The 19,402-nt window shown below is 41.4% G+C and overlaps 2 protein-coding genes and 1 long non-coding RNA gene across 3 annotated transcripts in view; 1 reads left to right on the top strand and 2 right to left on the bottom strand.

Moving 5' to 3' along the window:
* The window catches only part of LOC149862922 (uncharacterized), a 30,427-nt gene extending 29,213 nt beyond the window's left edge, over positions 1-1,214 (bottom strand). The window contains exon 1 of the mRNA XM_090051081.1: positions 1,086-1,214. The gene's annotated coding sequence lies outside the window, so the exon portion shown is untranslated. The remainder of the gene's footprint in view (positions 1-1,085) is intronic.
* LOC149862921 (uncharacterized) lies at positions 937-19,396 on the top strand. Its single transcript, XR_016442894.1, has 5 exons — positions 937-1,577; positions 2,317-2,385; positions 2,795-2,925; positions 4,723-4,821; positions 19,274-19,396. It is a non-coding gene; the product is annotated as an uncharacterized LOC149862921 (long non-coding RNA).
* RASA2 (RAS p21 protein activator 2) overlaps positions 6,120-19,402 on the bottom strand; it is a 92,381-nt gene continuing 79,098 nt past the window's right edge. Inside the window, exons 20-24 of the mRNA XM_090051080.1 lie at positions 15,732-15,814; positions 14,641-14,849; positions 11,291-11,394; positions 9,955-10,144; positions 6,120-8,540 (exon numbers count right to left, since the gene is read on the bottom strand). Coding sequence (XP_089907206.1) covers positions 8,510-8,540; positions 9,955-10,144; positions 11,291-11,394; positions 14,641-14,849; positions 15,732-15,814 — 617 coding nt within the window. The 3' untranslated portion in view covers positions 6,120-8,509. The remainder of the gene's footprint in view (positions 8,541-9,954; positions 10,145-11,290; positions 11,395-14,640; positions 14,850-15,731; positions 15,815-19,402) is intronic.

Below are 19,402 nucleotides of genomic sequence, written 5' to 3'. Positions count from 1 at the left end.
TTAACCACAGAAAGGAGTTGTCTGGGCCTAAAGTATTTTTCTCTCTGACTGCAGCTAAGGATGGAGTGCCCTGCACAGCTCCCATAGGACGGTTGCTGCCCTGGACCACGGGGTTCTTAATTCAAGTTTCAGGTCGATGGGGCTGCATGGCCTGGTGAGTTGAGCAGGCGCCATTCCTTGTGTGCCATGGCTTTACTAATCACACCAGAGGATATTATGTTTCATGGAGATTTTAAACATATGTTGTTGGGTAGAGAAGTAACAATGTGGCTGCACACCCAGGGCAGTAGACTTCTGGTCACCACTGTTGTTGGTATGATTGCGCAGCTGTGTTTTCCCTTCCACACCCCCTACTCCCTCCCCTCCTCCCCCCGCCAAAAAAAAAAATCAGCATCTGAGAAAGCTGCCCCAGTTCCTCCACTCTAGTTAATGCCACTGCTCTTCAGATTATATGATATATTCTTCTCTTCAGGTTGCTTAGTAATTGATATAAAGAGCTTATCTGGATTTATATTTCCTTTTATTTTTACTCTAAAATACTTCTAAAGCTATTCAGGATAATCCACAAAACCAGCAAAGTCTTCATTCTCACTTACAGTAGTGTAAATCAACACGTTCTGTTTCAGTTAGCAGAAAGGGTATGTGTACAATACAAACCTGTCACACCACTTCAGAGCTCAGCTCATCCCCACGTGCATGGCATGGCATACGCACAAAGCCCCCAAACCTTTTATTAAACACATTAGAGGCAGGCAAGTCAGTGGTTAATTCAATAGCTTTTAAAGTACCATTTCTTATCCCTGGCTTGGTGTGAGAAAGTAAAGGTAATACCAATAGAAATGACAGAAAATAGCTAAAGGAGAGGATCAAATATATGTTTCCTTGGCCTGAACATTTAGAGGCAGAAACAGAAGATTTAAGAGCGCTCACCTGAATTGATTTCCCCACACGAGGCTGGTAGAATATGGATTTCCCCTACCCTCTTTCATCTCCCTTGCAGTATGTGTTATGGCAGCAATGGTGCTGACACAGCAGCTGCTGTCTACAACTGTAGAAGGAAAGAGCGGAGTTATGCTAATACTTACCTCCTTTGTAAATCACTTGGTGGATCTGTGGAGAAAAGGTGCCATATCAGTGCCTCGCTTGGATGTTGTTGTAGTTCATAGTTGATTCTTACCAGTGTAGATTCATTCCACTTTGCTGAGAGCCTCTGCAGGCTCCTTGGCAGCTGCAGTCAGCGTTTCTCTGTCTCCTAGCAACCAAGTCACAGGATTCGGAAGAAGAACGCTGACCCTTTGGTGTTTAAATGGCTGGACTCCCACCCCTCAGCCTCCCATTCAGCTCGTAACCTGTCAGTGCAGTAGTTGCATATTGGTTGAGAGAAAACACCAAGTTAATTCTCTGCCTTGATTTGAGCCCCTCACTAACATGCATGTACCCCCGCAATATCCTTTCCTCACCGTCTGCTCCTGTCCATTGCCAAAATTCTCCTCGAAAAGCCGAACTGGAGTGAACTTGAAGATTTCGAGACCAATCAGAACTAAAACCTTCTGCAGAGTTTTTTTAAACTGACTTGGGTAAGTAGTTTTTTTCATTTTTATTTTTAAAAAAAACCTTTGAAGTATCTTGAGTTCAAGTCTGTCTATAAACTTGGGGATGGTTAGTTTGTCTCTTCTCACTTCCTAACATCAGAAAAGTGGCCAGACTGAGGTGGCCTATTGAAAGAAGAGGGGAGGGGAGTGGGGGAAGGACAGCTTTGAATAATACTCAGTTGTGTAGCTTTAATAGCAGAAAAGTTTTTACCTAGACTGCAGTACCTGTTAGTCAGGTACTGCTCGCATTTCATATACAGCTAAAATAATCCTTGGTAAGAGAATACAGATCAAAGGTCTGCATTTCAATTAATACAAGTTTTTTTCCAGTTCACACTGTTCTACCTGTTCATATTAATCAGATGTTTTACAAAAATATATGAATTACAAGTGCTTATAGTTAGCAGTGTTCAGAGCTCATTTATCTGCTGTCATGAACTCAGTGCCATTTAAAAAAATCCAAAGTAAACATTTTTTACAAAAGGGAACCACAAGATTTCTATTAAAGAATGTTGTGTCCTTTTATTATGAAAATATTAAACTAGACTTGACATTAAATCATCACTTGATCACTGTAAAATGACACTTTTGAAGCAGTAAGAATGCTGTTCAGACATAAACATTTGCAAGACTGAATTTAGACAGATTTTGAAATGATGATTTTGAAATATGGGTGCATTTATTCTTTCGTAAATATGTTCATTAAATACATTGTTCCACACAGCTCAAATGTCTGGATTTGTAAAATGGCACTGAGAAAGATGATAATACACTGCTGGCATTTTGGGAAGAGGTATGTTTGTTACGTTATTCAGTTCCTTGAGACTAAGACCTCTGATAACATATGGCACAGAAAAGCTGTGGCTGTGATCAGCTAGTCTGACTTCCTTTATAAATGCAGATCACAGGATTTTCCAGTATTAGTTCTTTAAACTAGCACCACGGTCTTCAAGGAAATACCCAATCTTGACTTAGAAATTTCAGTGATTGAAACGTCAATCATAACTTGGGGTAAATTGCGCCAGCGGTTAATTCCAGGCCCTGTTTCTGGCCTGCATATTTGTCTAGTGTTTTTGCCAGCCAGTGGACTGTGTTATATCAGAGGTCTATTCTCCACATAGTTACAACTGTTTAAGTCAACCCTTTAACCATTTTGCTAGTAAGCTGAACACATTGACCTCTTCAAATCTCTCACTAAACAGGGTATTTTCTAATCCTCTAAAGTATTCTCATGGCTTTTCTCTGAACCTTCTGCAATGTATTTACATCTCTATCATCCTGTGGGCACCAGAATTGGACACAGCATTCCAGCAGCAGTTGCTCAAGTGCAGAGGTAACAACCTCACTGTTTCTGCTTCAGATTATTTTGTGACCTCATTATAAATAATAAATTCAGTTACCAGTGAATACAGAACGTTTCTTAAAAATAAATGTAAACCTATGAAAGCAACTAACCAAAAAATTGCATCTTAAGTGAATGATATGGATTTCTGCATTATATAGTCCTTACCTCATTAGTATGGTGGAAGTAGCTACTATTACATTTGCCTTGATCCTGTATCCCTTGCTCATGTAGTTTGCTCAGTTGACTTCAGTTGGGATTAGCAGTGCGACCCAATCTGATAATTCTTTGAGAATTTTGTATCAGAGTATTAGAGACCCTCATAAGAGGGGGTTATAGAATTGGTTTGTTTTTAAAACTCATGAGTCCAGTGACAAATGTGTGCAAAGGACAAAAACTTGTATGTGCTTATACTTAACTCTGCATTTGTGGTACACTATTGACTTTAATGGACTGCTTATATGCGCACAGTCAAGTGCAGGCTTAAGCAGGTGCAAGATTGGACAATTCAACACCAAGTTCCTTATAATATTAAAAACACGAAACTATTCATGTAAGTGAAATAGACTTGTCTTAGGCTATAACCACAGGAAAACTTGAGTTAAGAGTCATAGTATAATCAGATCTTAAATTATATTGATTCAAAGAAATCTGAGTTCAAGAAGTTTGAAAGAAAAATAAAAAATGTGATCACTTATAACTGAAAAATCCTACCTGTTGTTTGAAAAACAATAAAGTAATTTGAAATAAGAATGTTTAAAGTAGCCAAGATAAAGTTTTGGCCTTTTGTGTTTTGGGAGGGCTGGTCCACATGTTGATAAATCCTCTACTGGGACTATGTGCTCCGTATGTGCATGAAGACAAGAGTGAGTTTTACACAAATTCTTGCTATTACTGTTGCATATGCAGTGTAGAACAGTGTGAAATGTAATAGGTGGCACAGCAGGAAAGCAGTGTTTAGACAAATGCAAACTTAACATTATTTACCAGAGCTCTGCTTTGGTTCATTTCCATAAGTCAAAATTAACACTGGTCGAGCAAAAGTACTCTATCAACCTCACTCTACTTTGTTAAGCTCCAGGCACAGCTGTTCTAGCAAATCCTAATGGAAGATGATAGGGATATGTTAATCTTTTATTCTTAATATTTACAGCTGCATTTAGTAGTTTTAAAGTACCTACACAGTTGTTTTTATCAAACACAGCTCTCATCTCTAAGATAGATAATATTTTGCAGGACATTTACATTTATTACTATGATATCTGAATTTAGAAGAACGTAGGGCCACCTTAATGTGTTAGCATTTCTTAAAAATGATCTGAATTCAGTTTTAATAAGCAATTAAATACCCAAAATCAAAATGTGTATCTATCAGCTATAAGCCAAACAAATACCATTTTTTTGCAAAGTGACAATATTAAACTGTTTGCTAACTGGGTAGTTTTTCATTGACATTTTTTAACAGGTGACCAGTCACTTTGGCTGAAAAATGATCTGAGCCTGCTTCTACTGATGTCAAAGCTTGAATCCCTGAAAAACTTAAAAGCAAGGAGTAGTTGGGTCCTCCTCCTCCTCACTGCTATCAACTATTAATAGATTAAGCAATAAAATTTTCAGGGACTTAAATTAAAGGATCTCATTTAGATGCTTGCGTCTACTTACATGCCTAAAAGGTGGAACAGGCTCTGGCTCCAAGTGATTGGCCAATGTTATTCAGGAAGTCTGAGGCTGGGCAGGAGGAAAATCCAAGGCAGCATCCTGACCAGTACAATATTCTTCCTTCTGCAGAGATTCAAGGCCTGCAGCATGCTGAATGCAGCAGTGGCAGATGTTCACCTTTGCAAAAGCAGCTTTCATTTGTTCACAGCAGCCACAGGTGTTGGAAAGGTATGTTGCTGTCCTAGAAATGCTAGTTTCCCTCCATTCGTCCTTTTTTTTTGTTTTAAAATACAGACTGCCATAAAACAAGCCAAGCTTCAGGGAGGTGTCCCAGTAGAAATACAGAAAGAGGAGCTTAAATATCCCTTCATGATGGACTATTTTTTAACCTAATTAGGCAAGATGTCATCACACTACATTTTACAAAATACAGAGCCACTGAGGCAAAGTTCAAGGGCTTTGTATTTTATAGATGGGTTTCATGAGCACTTAGCTGGACACTCATCCCCTTAAAAGCTAACTTTCCTCCCTCCTTCCCCCCAGTGTATGGGAGAATATAAACAGGACTCAGCCAGATTAGGGAGCATGTAGGAAGGTTAGTGTTCTGTGTGAATTCTTTTGTCGCAACTTGATCAAAATTAGCTGGAATATTCCAGGATGTTTTTTTCTGAAGACCCAAGTCATTCTGCATCAAGTAGGTGCAGTTTTACTAACATTCAGTTGTAAGATGTGTGTAGTGTTAGATCTAGTTTACTGCCATTTCTTCATAATTTGCCATTGGTAACTTTCCTCCAGCAGAAGAGGATCATTTTAGTACCTTCTGCTGGCTTCCCCATCTGTTTAACTCTTGTGCTTTAAAAAGTCTCTGCAAAATGATGTTGGCTAGCCAGGCAGGGCTTGATGCATTGTGCCCTAAGCCAGTCAGTTAACAGGTTCCTAAGACAAGATGGCTTGGCACCACAGCTCCAAACCAAAAATTCATTGCCCTACACAAGCATCTCCCCCCAAATGCGATGGGATGTAATCCTATAAAATATCCTATACAAGAAGGGCTACTCTCTTGGTCTACAGACTTGAGATATTTAAAACTAGACATGTACATGTCATTAAGTAGGAAGGAAAGGGAAAAGCAGAGGAGAGGAACACATACAGAACACGACAAAGAAATAAAGATATGTTCAAGAAGTGATGCAACTAAAATACTGACACAAACACGTACAGAAGATGCTGGTACCTATTTAGCACTTGTCATTAAGACATTAAATACTAGACAAACAAATGTCAGCCAAAGACCAATTATCCATAAATACGTCCAGCTACTGCCATGTCATAGGACAGTTCAAAGATAGGAGACTAAGCAATCTGGTCTATGCAGAATGTTCTGCTAAACAACCTCCAATTAAGATGGAAGACTATATAAAATTATTTTACTGACTTTCTATTAGAAGAATATTAGTTTATGCTAATCCTTACCTAGTTACATACGCAAATAAGCTACGGACATCACAGAAGATGCACAGTACACCTCAAGTATTTTGCAATTTATTTGCGAGTTGTTTACAGGCAACATTACAAAAAGTTTAATAATCTTGATACGAAAATAAAATTTAAATAAAAATACATTTTCCACAATACATCCTTACACAAAATTCATACTACACTTAAAAAAAAGATAATTTACAGTCCAAATAAAACTAATAACTGAGTAATTTTTCCATTCTAGGCTAATCAAACTGGAAGCAACTATAATATTAGTGAACCTACTCATCTCTAAATTCAATTCTAGAAAACCTACTGCATTTTTAAAACATACTATAAAATGACAAATTTTCAAAGGCCTTAGATTTCAAGAGGCCTACTTGTCTTTTATTTAATCTAGTACCAAAGCAAATAAAAAGTGCATTTAAAAAAAAAAGTTACAACACCGTAAGTTTCAATTTTGCATATGTTTGACTTCAAGAATGACAGAAATATACTTCAGAAATAGACATTTTGTAACAAGACTGCTCACCATACAAAGCAAGACCCAATACTGACACTCAAATTTAGAAAAACTTGCTCTTATGGCAAATAAACTAGGTCCTGTTGACCTTGAAAGAATTAGAATGGCCGCGTCTCCACGAGACTCTGACTGTGCAGTCATTACTGCGCAGTAGCACCAACAAATGGCTTTTTTGTGATGCTGACCATGCAGTAGTGTAAGCCTAGCACAGTCAGCATATTGTGTAGATGCAGCTAATGTCAACAAGTTTAATTTTTCCTAATTTAAAATGATGGCAAAAAGTACTCCTTTATGAATACAACAAATAGTAAAGTAATGCAAAAATAGTTGTAGGTATGTAAAGTGGCCAGTAGCAAACATTATGATGTTGCAGATATTGGTACCAAATTACAGATCATCTCAAATAGTTGTTTTAATATTAACAAAATGATTGTTCTAATCAGAGAACTGCATTCAGTTCAACATTGATTTCACGCCGGTGGTGCCAACTGGATTGCCTTTGGAGAAAGCCACCCTACCATAGTATTATAAACATGTAGTATTTCAAACAGCTTATGATTTCTGAACATTGTAGCTCTGTATGTCTATTGACAACTTACATTTTTAATTGACTTAGGGCAAATCAGGACTGAAAAAAAACCCAACCCACCCCAGAAAGTTTTTGAAAAATGAAAATTCATATGTATAAAATATGTTTTTAATGTTTTAAAAATAGTACCATAATACTGATGAAGCAAGGCTTAGCTTTCTTTTCTCCAAAGCACTACCTTGTTTCTATTGGTTATATCCATATTTTTTCCAGCATAAAAATAAATTCTCAGATGAAGTGAACAAGAATCAAATACTCTATAGTCCAGAATGCAGTTCAATTTTTTTCTGGGATCTGGCTAATAATAGAAAATCCATAGACTTAGATATAAAAATATTCACTAAAGCACTGTTAAGACAACAGCACTGATCATTCAACTGATCATAAAGAGTAGATACTATAAAGTATCTAAAAATAAATCTGGGACAGTCCAGATCTCTAAAGTGCTTGGAGTGATTATTCGAAAACAGATTTAATATTATCAGGGGTGAGCTTGAGCTCAATTGCGGAAAAAAGTTGAACAAAGGTGGTGGTGGGGGAGAAGATATGAACAATATCTAACCAAAATCTTAACCTCTGCATTCTTTTCATTTGTAGGCAGGGATTGCTAATCTGCTTTTTCAAATATCAAAAAAGTACCTGGTTCTTTAAAGAGGGAAAACAGATAGTGGTCTCATGTCACTCCACATATTACTCACCCCAGAATGTAAACAAATGTACAATACAATAATAAACTCCCTGATTTCTTCTTCAGTTATTATACAGATATAACAAAATTGGTATCTTCTGTCTGCAGAATGTTTACAACATACTGCATGACATAATAAAACTTTGACTGCAGTTAATTCAAGAGTCCTGACATGCACTGAATCTGGAGCTTCAGATGCTTAAGTCATGATAGCTTGGGATTTTCATTGCAAGATCAACTGTTGGCAGAACAGTCACTGATGGCAGACTAATGCAAGTTTGCAGTATAGTGAAAGAGATGCTTCAGTTGACATTTGTACTGTCCCTTAGAAAGCTTATTCTTTGAGAAAGTTCTTTCTGATAAAAAAAAAGCAACTGCAGAAGCATTTATATTAACTCGCATCTGATAGTTCAAGATCCTGGAGCTTCAACTTGAGCAAAATGAGAATCAACTTCAAGCTTAGATTCCGAAACAGATTATTTTTTCTATTAAATATTAAATAGACTGTCAACACAAGTAGCATTTCTGCTAACGTTCACTGTTAAATACTTCAGACAAGTATATACAATGAATAAAAATCCCAAACACCTAGTATTTCCAGTTCCTTCTGAAATATATAAATCATCCCTTGTTTTGGTTAGGAACCTTTTCCAACAATTGGATTTTCTCTGCAAAAAAAAAAAAAAAAAATGAAGCCACAAGTAAATACACTGATGACAACAGGTGCTTTTTGAATAATTATGTATCATAGAATTTTAATTTTGAGTTTGTGTATAAAACTATTCTCTTTGCATAGCTTCTACTGTAGGTTAGGAAGTAGCATGGTTTACTGGAATTCTGAAGTTCTGTCCTGGGGTAGCCAACCTTTGGCACACATCCCACAAGTGGCAGAGAGGAACACTCTGTGTGGCACATGACAGACTGGGAGGGAGCAGAAATCAGAGCAACAGATTGGGTAGAGAGCACAAGACAGAGAAGAAAGCAGAGTAACAGATCAGTCAGGGCAAAGGGATCAGAATGGCACTTGGGGAGGATCCCTACCACAAAAGGTTGACCCCCCCCCCCCTTGCCGTGCTATCACATGGAATCTGTAAGTCAAAGAGCAACTCTGGCTCAGAAAGATCTGTGCAAACAACTGGCACCACAAAATTAAGCTAGCAAACAGGAAATCAGTGTTAAGAGAGCTCTTCTGTAACAACTCAGACTTTTCTGACAAAGGAGAAAAATACCTTACCAGGATAATATGAGAATATACTCCAAGGCCACAGACCCATCTGCAGCGCCACACACCACACATTTAGGCGTTTCCTGCACTGCTACCTTGCAGTGTCGGTTTTTTGTTGACCCCTGGAGATCCAGGGGTCAAAAAAAGAGCACAGAAAAAAAGCAGGGCAGTGTACATGAAGGCAGTGCATGCTACCCAAAACTGGAGCCTAGCCAGCTAGAGCTATGCTATGGCTGTCAGCCAGGCTCCAAGCTGCAGGATCGCTATGGCTGCAGCTTCCCTGGCCCCCAGGATCCCAAGTAAAGCTACTGGGGCCAGCACAGTTGCTTCCTCTACCCCAGCTGGGGTAACCTGCACAGGCATTCCCCAAGGACAACCAGCTGTGGCCCCAAGTGTGCTGTTGCTAGTTGTCGCCAGGGAACCAAACATCTGTGCTTGTCTGGATATGGCTCAAATGGTCAAGTATGAAGTTCTAAGCTCACCTGTGAAAGGTAACCCACCTTGCATGACTGCCAGGAGTGTCAAACTGACAGATTATGCAGTGCTTTTTGAAGCAGTAATTTCCAGAAGTGGTATGCTACATGACTACATAATATGGATGGTGAGCCAACTTGTCTAAATACCCAATCTTTCTAGCAGCAGCAGTAGTAATAGGATACTTTTTACAATAACATCCAAAGGCATCCCTGGAATTGCTCCCTACCCTGTGCTGGACACTGTGCTACAAATAGGGAGAAGACAAAAATCTGTTCCCAGCAGGGCTTAACTGAGGAGTTATCACCATGTGCTCAAATGCTGCTACCCACCCTCACACTCTTCTTTTTGCTCGTGCACACAGAATTACATATGATACTTACTCACTACCATATTTAGCACTAGATGATCTCGTCTTCTGATACTTGTCGTGTGATTCTCTCAGCTTCTCTACTATGGCTATTATTTGTTGAAGAGTATGGAAAGTTGCTACAGAGTCCTCAATGTTGAAGTTGGAGCAGTCATCAGGCTCTTTCTGTGGACCTTGATAAACTGCAGTACTTTCACAAGTCTCTGTAATGATCAACACAAACAGCAGATCACAGCGTTCTACTTCTAACAGACAAGGCAAATCTATTTGACTCAAAATAGGGATTTCAAAGTTTCTTTTAAATGCAGTTACTTTTAAATTAAATATAGGCTAATACAAAGAAATAAAAACAGTAAACTTGGTGTTAAAATTGGACATGATGGACAACTTGGTTTAGCTTTGTAGCTCATTGTCAATAGGGCTTAACTGGCTCATCACAGAAGGCTGGCCACTATTAGCACTGCCATAAAACTACATGTATTCTTGAATTGCTGCCATGCCACAAAGCACCCTCTTCTTCAGCTGTAATAAGACCAGGAGCACTAACATAAATTACTGTATGTAAAGATGAGATATAGTGACATGATAGTGACATTGTGTTCATCACTCCTGTTTTGCATACATACATGTCTTGGTAGCACATTAAATGGAAGCTAGATATAGACAGAGTACATATTAGCCCAGACAGATGAAGAACAGTTCTGGGTGCCACACATCAAGAGGGATGTGGACAACATGGAGAGGGTCCAGAGGAGGGCCACTCGCATGATCGGGGCAGCAGGGCAGGCCCTATGAGGAGAGGCTCAGGGACCTGAACCTGTTCAGCCTCCACAAGAGAAGGCAGAGGGGGGATCTAGTGGCCTGTTACAAACTAGTCAGAGGGGACCAGCAGGCATTGGGGGAGTCCCTGTTCCCCCGAGCACCACCAGGAGTGACTAGAAATAACGGTCACAAGCTGGCAGAGGGTAAGATTCAGATTAGACATCAGGAGGTGCTACTTCACGGTCAGGGCAGCTGGGATCTGGAACCAACGTCTAAGCAAAGTGGTGCTGCCTCCTACCCTGGGGGTCTTTAAGACAAGGCTAGACAAACACCTTGCTGGGGTCGTTTGACCCCAGTACTCTTTCCTGCCATGGCAGGGGGTCGGATTCGATGATCTGCTCAGGTCCCTTCCGACCCTACCAACTATGAAACTATGATACAGTAATATTAAGAAGGTGAGTATGTACAATATGTTTTATATTCAATGAAAATATTGAAGACAACAGTATGATATTATGGGCCTAAATTTATATACGATTAAAATGGTTTTATGGTCACATAACTTCAGTGAATTTACAGTCAGATACCTTCCATCTTTTGCAGTTTAGGCATGCTGATGGCAAAGAGTGAGTAAATTCTCTCCATTTCTCTATCTCCATCAATTTCAATCTGAATATCGGCCGGAACACCTCTGTATTGGGGGGGGAAATGTAATATGAAGGTAAGGACATTACCTTAAGAGCTTGAAAGCAAATGAGTGCTAACAAAATTTCAAAACACTTAGCAATTTATAATGCTGATCAGTGACACAGGTTTACATAGCACTTCAAATGTTCAAACCACATGCATACAAGACTGATGACAAATTTTGTATGGATGCAAAAAACACAACTTGATTTGTATTAATATCTGAGGACAATAAATTGTGTTGCTAAAATTGGATTTGATGATAATTTTGCTGGATGATACTTCATATTGGTGATTTCTCAAGTGCTACTTAGGGCAGGAAATGCACATTTTATAAGTTTCTACTGTATCTGAATGGTGAACAGGAAGTACTAAAAAAAGTGAGGGTCTTTCTGTATAACTCAACTGAGACAGACTGGAAAAGAAATTATTAAAAAAATATGATAATACCCTTCATGCGCAAGTGGAGTAGGCTAGATTTTACTAGGATTGGTTGCTACCCATGAGCTATAAGTTAATGCAACCCATCACGTGGATAGGTAAGTTTCCTGTACAAATGCAATTATAACACACTAAAGCCATTTCTAAACAAACTGCTTCTAGTTAAATTTAGCTTGGAAATTAGGTTTTTGTCAAAGTAAAAGGGTTGGAACAGCTTTTCAACAACAGAACAGGGAGTTCTGGCTCAAATCAGCATGCGTGATGTGGAATCACATATCTGCAATACCAATGTTGTGGTGAAGAGGTAACTTGTCATGCAGAAGGTGTCTAGTAATTCCCATGCCTCAGGGCTTTTGCTCGTCCCCCAATAGGGGTCATGAAAAGTCTTCCTCCTCACGAACGTTACTGGCCTCTAACTGGTGAGGTGGGTAGGTTTCACCATCCTTTGAAGCCCGAAGGACTAAAACCCAGAGATTACTGGCTAGAAGGCCTTATTCTTCCCTCTGGGTTTTAGGGTAAGGAAGGAAATTTTCCCCATGTCAGATTAGCACAGCCTGTGGGGGTTTAGCCTTCCTCCATGGTGAAAGAAAGTCCTCTTCCTTGCATCTTCTGAGCATGTGTGAATCAAGTACTTTCCTGTTACTGTAGTGGCAGAGCACTGGCAAGTACCACTGCTGTCCCTGCATTTGCCTATAGCATATTACAGGGTGTTCTTGGCATTTTAGGTATTGTCTTTTGTAGTTGTATACAAGAGCTTAAAGCAACGACTTCCAAGGTAAGTGGTTGCCTCTGAAGGCAAAAGACTACTTGACAGCCTAGGAGATCTTTCCAGTCCCATATCTGCTTTTCTGAAAAAACAACAGTTTAAGGAAAATAGCCAATATATCAGAAAAATTCCCAACCTACCCAAGATCAAAAAGCTACAAACCACAGGTTTTTCTGAAAGCACATCTAGAACTTTTTTGCCATTTTCTTCTCTTTGGAAAAGCATGTTTTAAAGACCCCCAGGACTGCTTGAGCAGCGTGTACTAACAATCTTGAGGCTGACTCATCTGAACAGTGCTCAGCAGGGTGTGAAGGTAGCTTTTGCACCACACAGGAACCTGGCTCGGTCAAACTAGAGAAGCATCAAGGCTGTTCTAATCCACACTTGATCAGAACTTTGCAGATAGGCCAGCCAGCAACAAGCAACGCTGGTTATATATGCCCTCCCTCTCCCATGATTTATACCAGGGGTGGACAAAACATGGTCTGCAGGTTGCATCCGGCCTGCCTAGTGATTAAATCCAGTCTGCAATTAAATCCTGGGCTGTGGCATGTGTGGTCAGTTCTGCTGCCCTCAGGCACAGCCTGCCCTATCCCTGTGTACGGCTCTTGGGCAGGCTAGGAGCTGTAGTCTGCAGGGCTGTGCAGTGGCACATTAGCTGGACTCAGCTTCCTCACAGTCCCTGCCACCTGGGAGCAGGTGTGTGCGCCAACCCCAGCTCCACTGCCATAGCACCCCACGCTCACCTGCCCTGCACCTACCACTGAGGGTACTGGACAGAGCGGGCAGGAGACTGGCCCAGGACCTCTGCAGGCAGGGTGCACTTGGCTGGGGAGATTGGATGGGGCTGCAGGTAGGCGGGGAGCAGCATCTGGGAGTGGGTCAGATGGGCTCAAGGTCAGGAACAGGGCCAGGATCACAAGACAGTGACAGCATGGGGCTAAGTCCCAGGGCAGAGCCACAATCTGCTCCCTGCACATCCCTGCACTAGCATGCAGTTCCCTGCAGAACTGAACTATCCCAAGGACATGTGGGGAGTGGATCATGGCTGTCCTGGGCCTGCACTGTCACCACCCTGTGATCCTGGCCCTGACCCTCGCCCACCTATCCTTCTCCTGGATGCTACTCCCCACCCGCCCGTGGACTCCATCCTGTCAGCCCAGCTGTGTGCCCTAACATATCTCCCCAAACCCTGACAGTGGAAACAGCTGTAATGGGGCTGATGCTGCATCAGCACCCTCTTCTCCCCCCAAGAGCTACCAGAACTCCTCAAGTGGTCCTCCAGTCAAAATAAGTGCCCCTCCCCGCTTTATGCCCATTATGTACATTGAAGCTAAGACGGTGGCAGGCAGCTGACTGATGCCAGCTTCACAGCTGCTTTATGCTGCCAAAGGTGGAAAAGCACCTTTAGGTTAGAGAATATAGCCCATGGTTGTCAGTTACTGAATAACAACTTAGAGAGCAGGCATGGAGCTAGAAGAGGAACAGAACTACACACTAAACATCCTAGGTTTCCAAATTTCTCCAGCCCAGAATACAGATGCCAGGAGAAGTGATTTGCTAGGATGAAGCAGCAACAAGTTGGGTCTTTGCAGTTGAAGTGTTTGGCAGTAAGTTTAGGGGTGATAAGAATTCTATCAGTTACTGCTTTCACGGCAATAGAAGGGAAGGTAGTCCAAACAGTCCACACCCATGCACATGAATCTTTTGCTGCTATAATTAGCCATTGTATTTACACTGGTTATAAGATCTTTAGTCACTATATTTTTCAGTTATAAATCAGTTAAAATATTTATAATTTACATGCTGTACTGACTTTCCTGGTCTTTTGCACTGGAAACAGATGAGGCAGCACGCTTACAAAAACTAGGTATTTTAAGATTGATAAATCATATTGGCAACAGCATTTTACTAACCAGGGAAGAAACCACTAGTTAACTTGCAAAAGAGAATCTGGAACTGCCATCTGTAGACGGCATGAGCAGCAACATAGCATCCATGTCTCATTTCTGTTCTGAGAATTTTGCTTCAGAAACAACTTACGCTGTGCAAGGAGTGCAGCCCACAGTGTTCTCCAGGGTTGCCTTGCAGCAAAGCCAGCTCCCATTCAGAAAAGCAGAGGGATGGTAAACACTCAGTCTCCTCTGGTTACACCTGGTTACCCTACAGAGAGCTTCTCTCCATTCATTAGCCTCCACGCAGTTATTTGCTTGGATATAGAGTGTCTTCTCTACATGTATCACTTGGAACATCTGTGGAAGAAATTACTTTATTTTACACAAAAATCCTACTCAGCAAGATAAACTAAATATTGATCAGCTCTGAAGATAATCACATCAACTGAATTCAGGTCAGAGAGAGAAACCCCAGACACTGGGAACCTGGGCAGTGAGTGAATCAAAGGGATCAAAGAGTCCAAGAGGACAGTTTTCATCCTCCTGCTGTTCCCTTCTGACATAACCAAGCACCTAGGTTTTCTATTATTTCTACCTCTTTTCTTCTTCCTGCCTACCAATATAAGCAAGCAATGTTTCCAGCAAAGAACTAACTGCCTTACCCCTGTATCCCATGCTTCTCAGACAGCTCCTCCCCATCTATGACGAGTGGCATTACATGAATGAAAAGAACAGGAAAATGCATATCACCATTTCTCTTTTGCTATCACTTCGACTTGACAGGAGCCCTTTCCTCATTAATTCCCTTCCTGACACCCTGTGAGCACCAGAACCCTCCCAGCCCACTCTTCAAACACCCCTGCAAAAAAACCACAATGCCTTGATGACCTCAAAATTGTGCTAATAATACCTAAACTATTGTTTAAGGGTCCAAAACAGAGAACATCTGAGAACCCCAAGCAGCAAGTATGATGATGAATTCAAAATCATAACCTCCTATCAGCTTTTGAAATTTAATAGTCCTGTATTTCGTAGTTAAACAAACACTAGTAATATTTTGGCTAACAAGTGTACATATAGAAGTCAGCCAACAATTCCCCACATTTTACAAACACAAAAAAATGAGGCAAGTCACAGAATGAGTCTTACAGGACTTGAGCACAGCTCTTCAGACTCCCAGAACATACTACAGATAACTATTGCTACTGCTACTTTTAAAAAGCTAAATCTGTGACTCACATTTTTCTTGTTGAAGGAGCTCTCTTCAAGCTTCTCCACAGCGAGGATATTTTTTATTGGAATTACGTAAAGTGGGTCTTTGTCTGTATAAAGTTGTGAATGAACAACAAGAATGATCAAGAGACTGGAAATCATTACTTAAGTTTAGTGCATTGATGCCATAGGGTTTTACACATGCATTACCATTGTTGTAAAAAATTGGCACAAACTAATCAAAAGATTAAAAACTGCTACAAGTAAAGGCATGAGACAAAGCACAAAACAGACACTACGAGAGAGAAGCACCCCTTGTTATTTCTCAATCACCTGTGGTGGTTTTGCTTAACTTACTGTAACAATTTTTAGGAATCAGGTTGACTAAGATGGGAGTTGTATAGTGTAGGTTCCTACAACCTGTTTCAACTAATGGCATAAAAAATATCTATCACTAAAATTAGCTATTTTTCCATTTATTTGACTGGTTTAATTAAAATTCTTTTAAAAAAACCGAGAGCTTTGTAGTGAATAGATCTCTTGAAAATGGAAAAATTAGATTAAACTATTTCAGTGAGTTTTCTAAAATTACATTCACTGGTTTATCATCATTACTGAAGTGAAAACCTGTACTTTTACCCCTGCAGATCAAACCTCAACAGTTGCCACTATGCAGAATAGCAAAGAGGAAAACCAAATCTTTCAAAAATTAATACTGTATCATATGAAGTGCCCTGAAAAACCAACTGTCAAGTGGGTTAAGATATATGGTACTTAATGAGTACACCTAAATGTACTGTGCAGAGACCAGTAAACTTTAACTGAAAAACCCCCAAAAAACTTAGGCTAGGTAGAGACTTTACACTTTACACATAAATTGGTATAAAAGATCAGAAACTGTTCTAAACCTGTAACAGAACAGAAGTTCAGTGCACAAAGACTGGTTTAAAAATGGTGAAACCCAGTCTAAGATAGACTTGTATCAATGTAGTATCTGATTTAATCGGTTCAGGTTAGACTGGTCTTTTGAACTTCTGTCCTGGATCGACTCCCAGTCAAGTTAGGTCACAGTCCCTTAGCATCCTAGAAGCCTTGCAGCTACCCCGCTAACCTCCCCCTTGCAGGGTTGGTGGGCTGGTCTCGGGCTGCACTTGTCTGCTTCGACCAAGTACCTGGCTGGCCCTGCCCCCTGGCTGTCGCAGAATGGAGGCAGCAAAGCCTCTGCTCCCCGGCCCTACATCCTGCCTGTACCTGTCAGCTGGGATGAGGGGAAGGTGAAAGGGGGTAGAGAAAAAGTGGAGGTGGGAGAACAGAGCACCCCTACCCTGCTGAGCTGGGATCTGCACAGTTTTGGGGAGGGAGGGGGCAGTGGACTGCATGGCGGGGGCTTCCCCACTGCTGCCTGGCTTGTCTGGCCAGTGGGGCCAATCTCCAGAGTGCCACCTCCCTGCAAGCCACTGTCTCTCAGTTGAGGGGGAACGAACACAGAGGTTTCCCTCCTGGTCCCAGGGCTGCTCCCACAGTGACTGTACATCTCCTTTGGCCAGCAGCAGCTGCCAGCTCAGGGAGCAGACAGCCCAGAGCAGGGCTAGGAGGAAGTCCCCACTGTGCAGGGTTCCCTCAGCTGCGCACACCCCAGTGTGGGGGAGGAGGAAGCCCAGGGATTGGGACTCTGTTCCTTCCCCCTGCCCATCCCCCTGCTGCTGAGAGGCAGTGGCTCATGGGAGAGGAGGGCTGGGAAGATCTGCCCCGATGGCCAGCTGAGCTGGGTAGCTGGGGGTGGAAGCTCCCACTGTGGTCCCCACCTGCAGCTGTGCAGAGCCCAGGTTGGGGAGGAGGGGAAGGGATGGTGGCTCCATTCCCTCTGCTTTTCCCTGCTGAGAGGCAGTAGGGCTGTGGAGACTGGTGCCACTGGCAAGCTAAGCCAGGCAACATCCCTCTGCACACTCCCACCCCTTGGGCTGCCTACTGGCTGAACTGGGAGCTATGGCTGGGCAGAGAGGCTGTGGTCTGACAGAACTGAAGCTTCTGTTCCCAGGGCCCATGCTGCACTGTTGCTCCAAGGAGCCCGAACCATCTGTCTGCAGAGTGCCTCCTCAGATGTGCCATGGTGACCTGCTCTGAAAGCCTAGGGATGGGCATGGGAGAGGGGATGTTGTGGCAGCAGAGGGTTGGGGGCATGTGTCTGACAGCTGATCAGGGATGGCCCTCACTTGGCTGCCCTCAATCTCTGCCACGCTGGGAGGCGGGTGGGAACACCTGTCTCCCCTCACTGAGGGGCAGACGTATATTCCATTCACTGCCAATCCAATCCATGCAGCTTAGAGAAACGTGTGGATTGGATCAACTCTGCCTCAGGCTTTTTGAATGTCTGCACTTAGCTTTAATGTGCAAAGTGGAAACATTCCCCAATGAACAAGTATTGCAGCCTAATGTGAACAATCTCAAGAGGAGATATCAGGTGGAAGAGATATTGCACAGAAAAAAGGCTGAGATTCTTATTCTTGTCTATTGTGTATGACCAGAGTATGACAAAGAGGAAATGTGAAAAACAGAACATAGCTCTTAGCTATGGTACAACACATGATATTATAACTCATGCTGCATAAAACCACCATCAGGCAAAAGAAAAGAAATGGATGGAAGAGGCACAAGTGAAAATTAGGGACACCAAGGCCTATTACCAGAGGATGATAGGCAGCAATAACCACCCATTTATTACTGTACTCTATGTTAACAGTTTGCCAATTAATAGACAGTCCTGTTAATTAGTTATACATGCAAGTATGTATCCATGCTTCTACAAGCTGTATGTAGTCCCAGCTGGACCATTTTTTTTAAACTTCAAGAAGCCCAATGTTCCTTAACAGCTCTGCTAGCCATGAGGAACCCAACAGGAAATTAGATTAAGATCTGTAGAACAAGAATGGGTGAAAATTTTTTCCATGAAAAAGGAATTTGTTGAACTTGCTGATCCATCACCAAAGCACAGATATTTCTTTGAAAACTTAGAAAACGGACAGTTTCTGCTTCTAGCATCTACAGCAACCCTACTATGCACACTGTCTTAGAATTCTACACCCCAGCTCTTTCTATGTTTTTTGCCAAATGGCCAGAAAAGAATAGGGAGCTCTAACATGTTCACTGTAAAGAACCTACAATCTCCAGGAATCTTAGCTTGAACTACGAGTCTTTGGAGTTTTTCATTTCTTAAGGAACCAGGAACCTGGAATCCCGGGGGACTTGGGTTCCTTCCTGTGACGCTGCAGGGGGGAGCTTGAAAGCCCTCAAAACCCCGGATCAAATCAATCCTCTCAGGGCTTCCAGGCTATTATCTGCATATTCTGAGCTCTAGTGAAGCGCTCTGAAAGGATATCCAGGGGTCATGTCTTACAGGTCACGTATTAAGGATTTGATAGGCGTGCCAGGTGCACTTCTGGGAAAAACAATAAGCAGATTTGCAGATAACAAGAAGGATTAAAATTGGGTGCCACAGATTTAGAAATTTTTAAAATAATTTTTCAGAAAGAAATAAAGATTCGAAAATATGTAATGCTTTTTTGTTACAGAAAATACTAAAATTATGATGTCTGAAGTCATTCAACTGTTTTAACAAGAAAACACTCAGACTTTTACCATTCCATGATGAAGTGACCTAAGTGTATTCAAAAAGAAAACCAAAACTGCTGAAATAAACA

The sequence above is a fragment of the Crocodylus siamensis genome, chromosome 6 (genome assembly GCF_052110815.1).
Source record: "Crocodylus siamensis isolate JL-2025a chromosome 6, ASM5211081v1, whole genome shotgun sequence".
Lineage (NCBI taxonomy): Eukaryota > Metazoa > Chordata > Crocodylia > Crocodylidae > Crocodylus > Crocodylus siamensis.
Note: the sequence above shows the minus strand (reverse complement) of the source record. Positions and strands in the feature narration are given on the sequence as shown.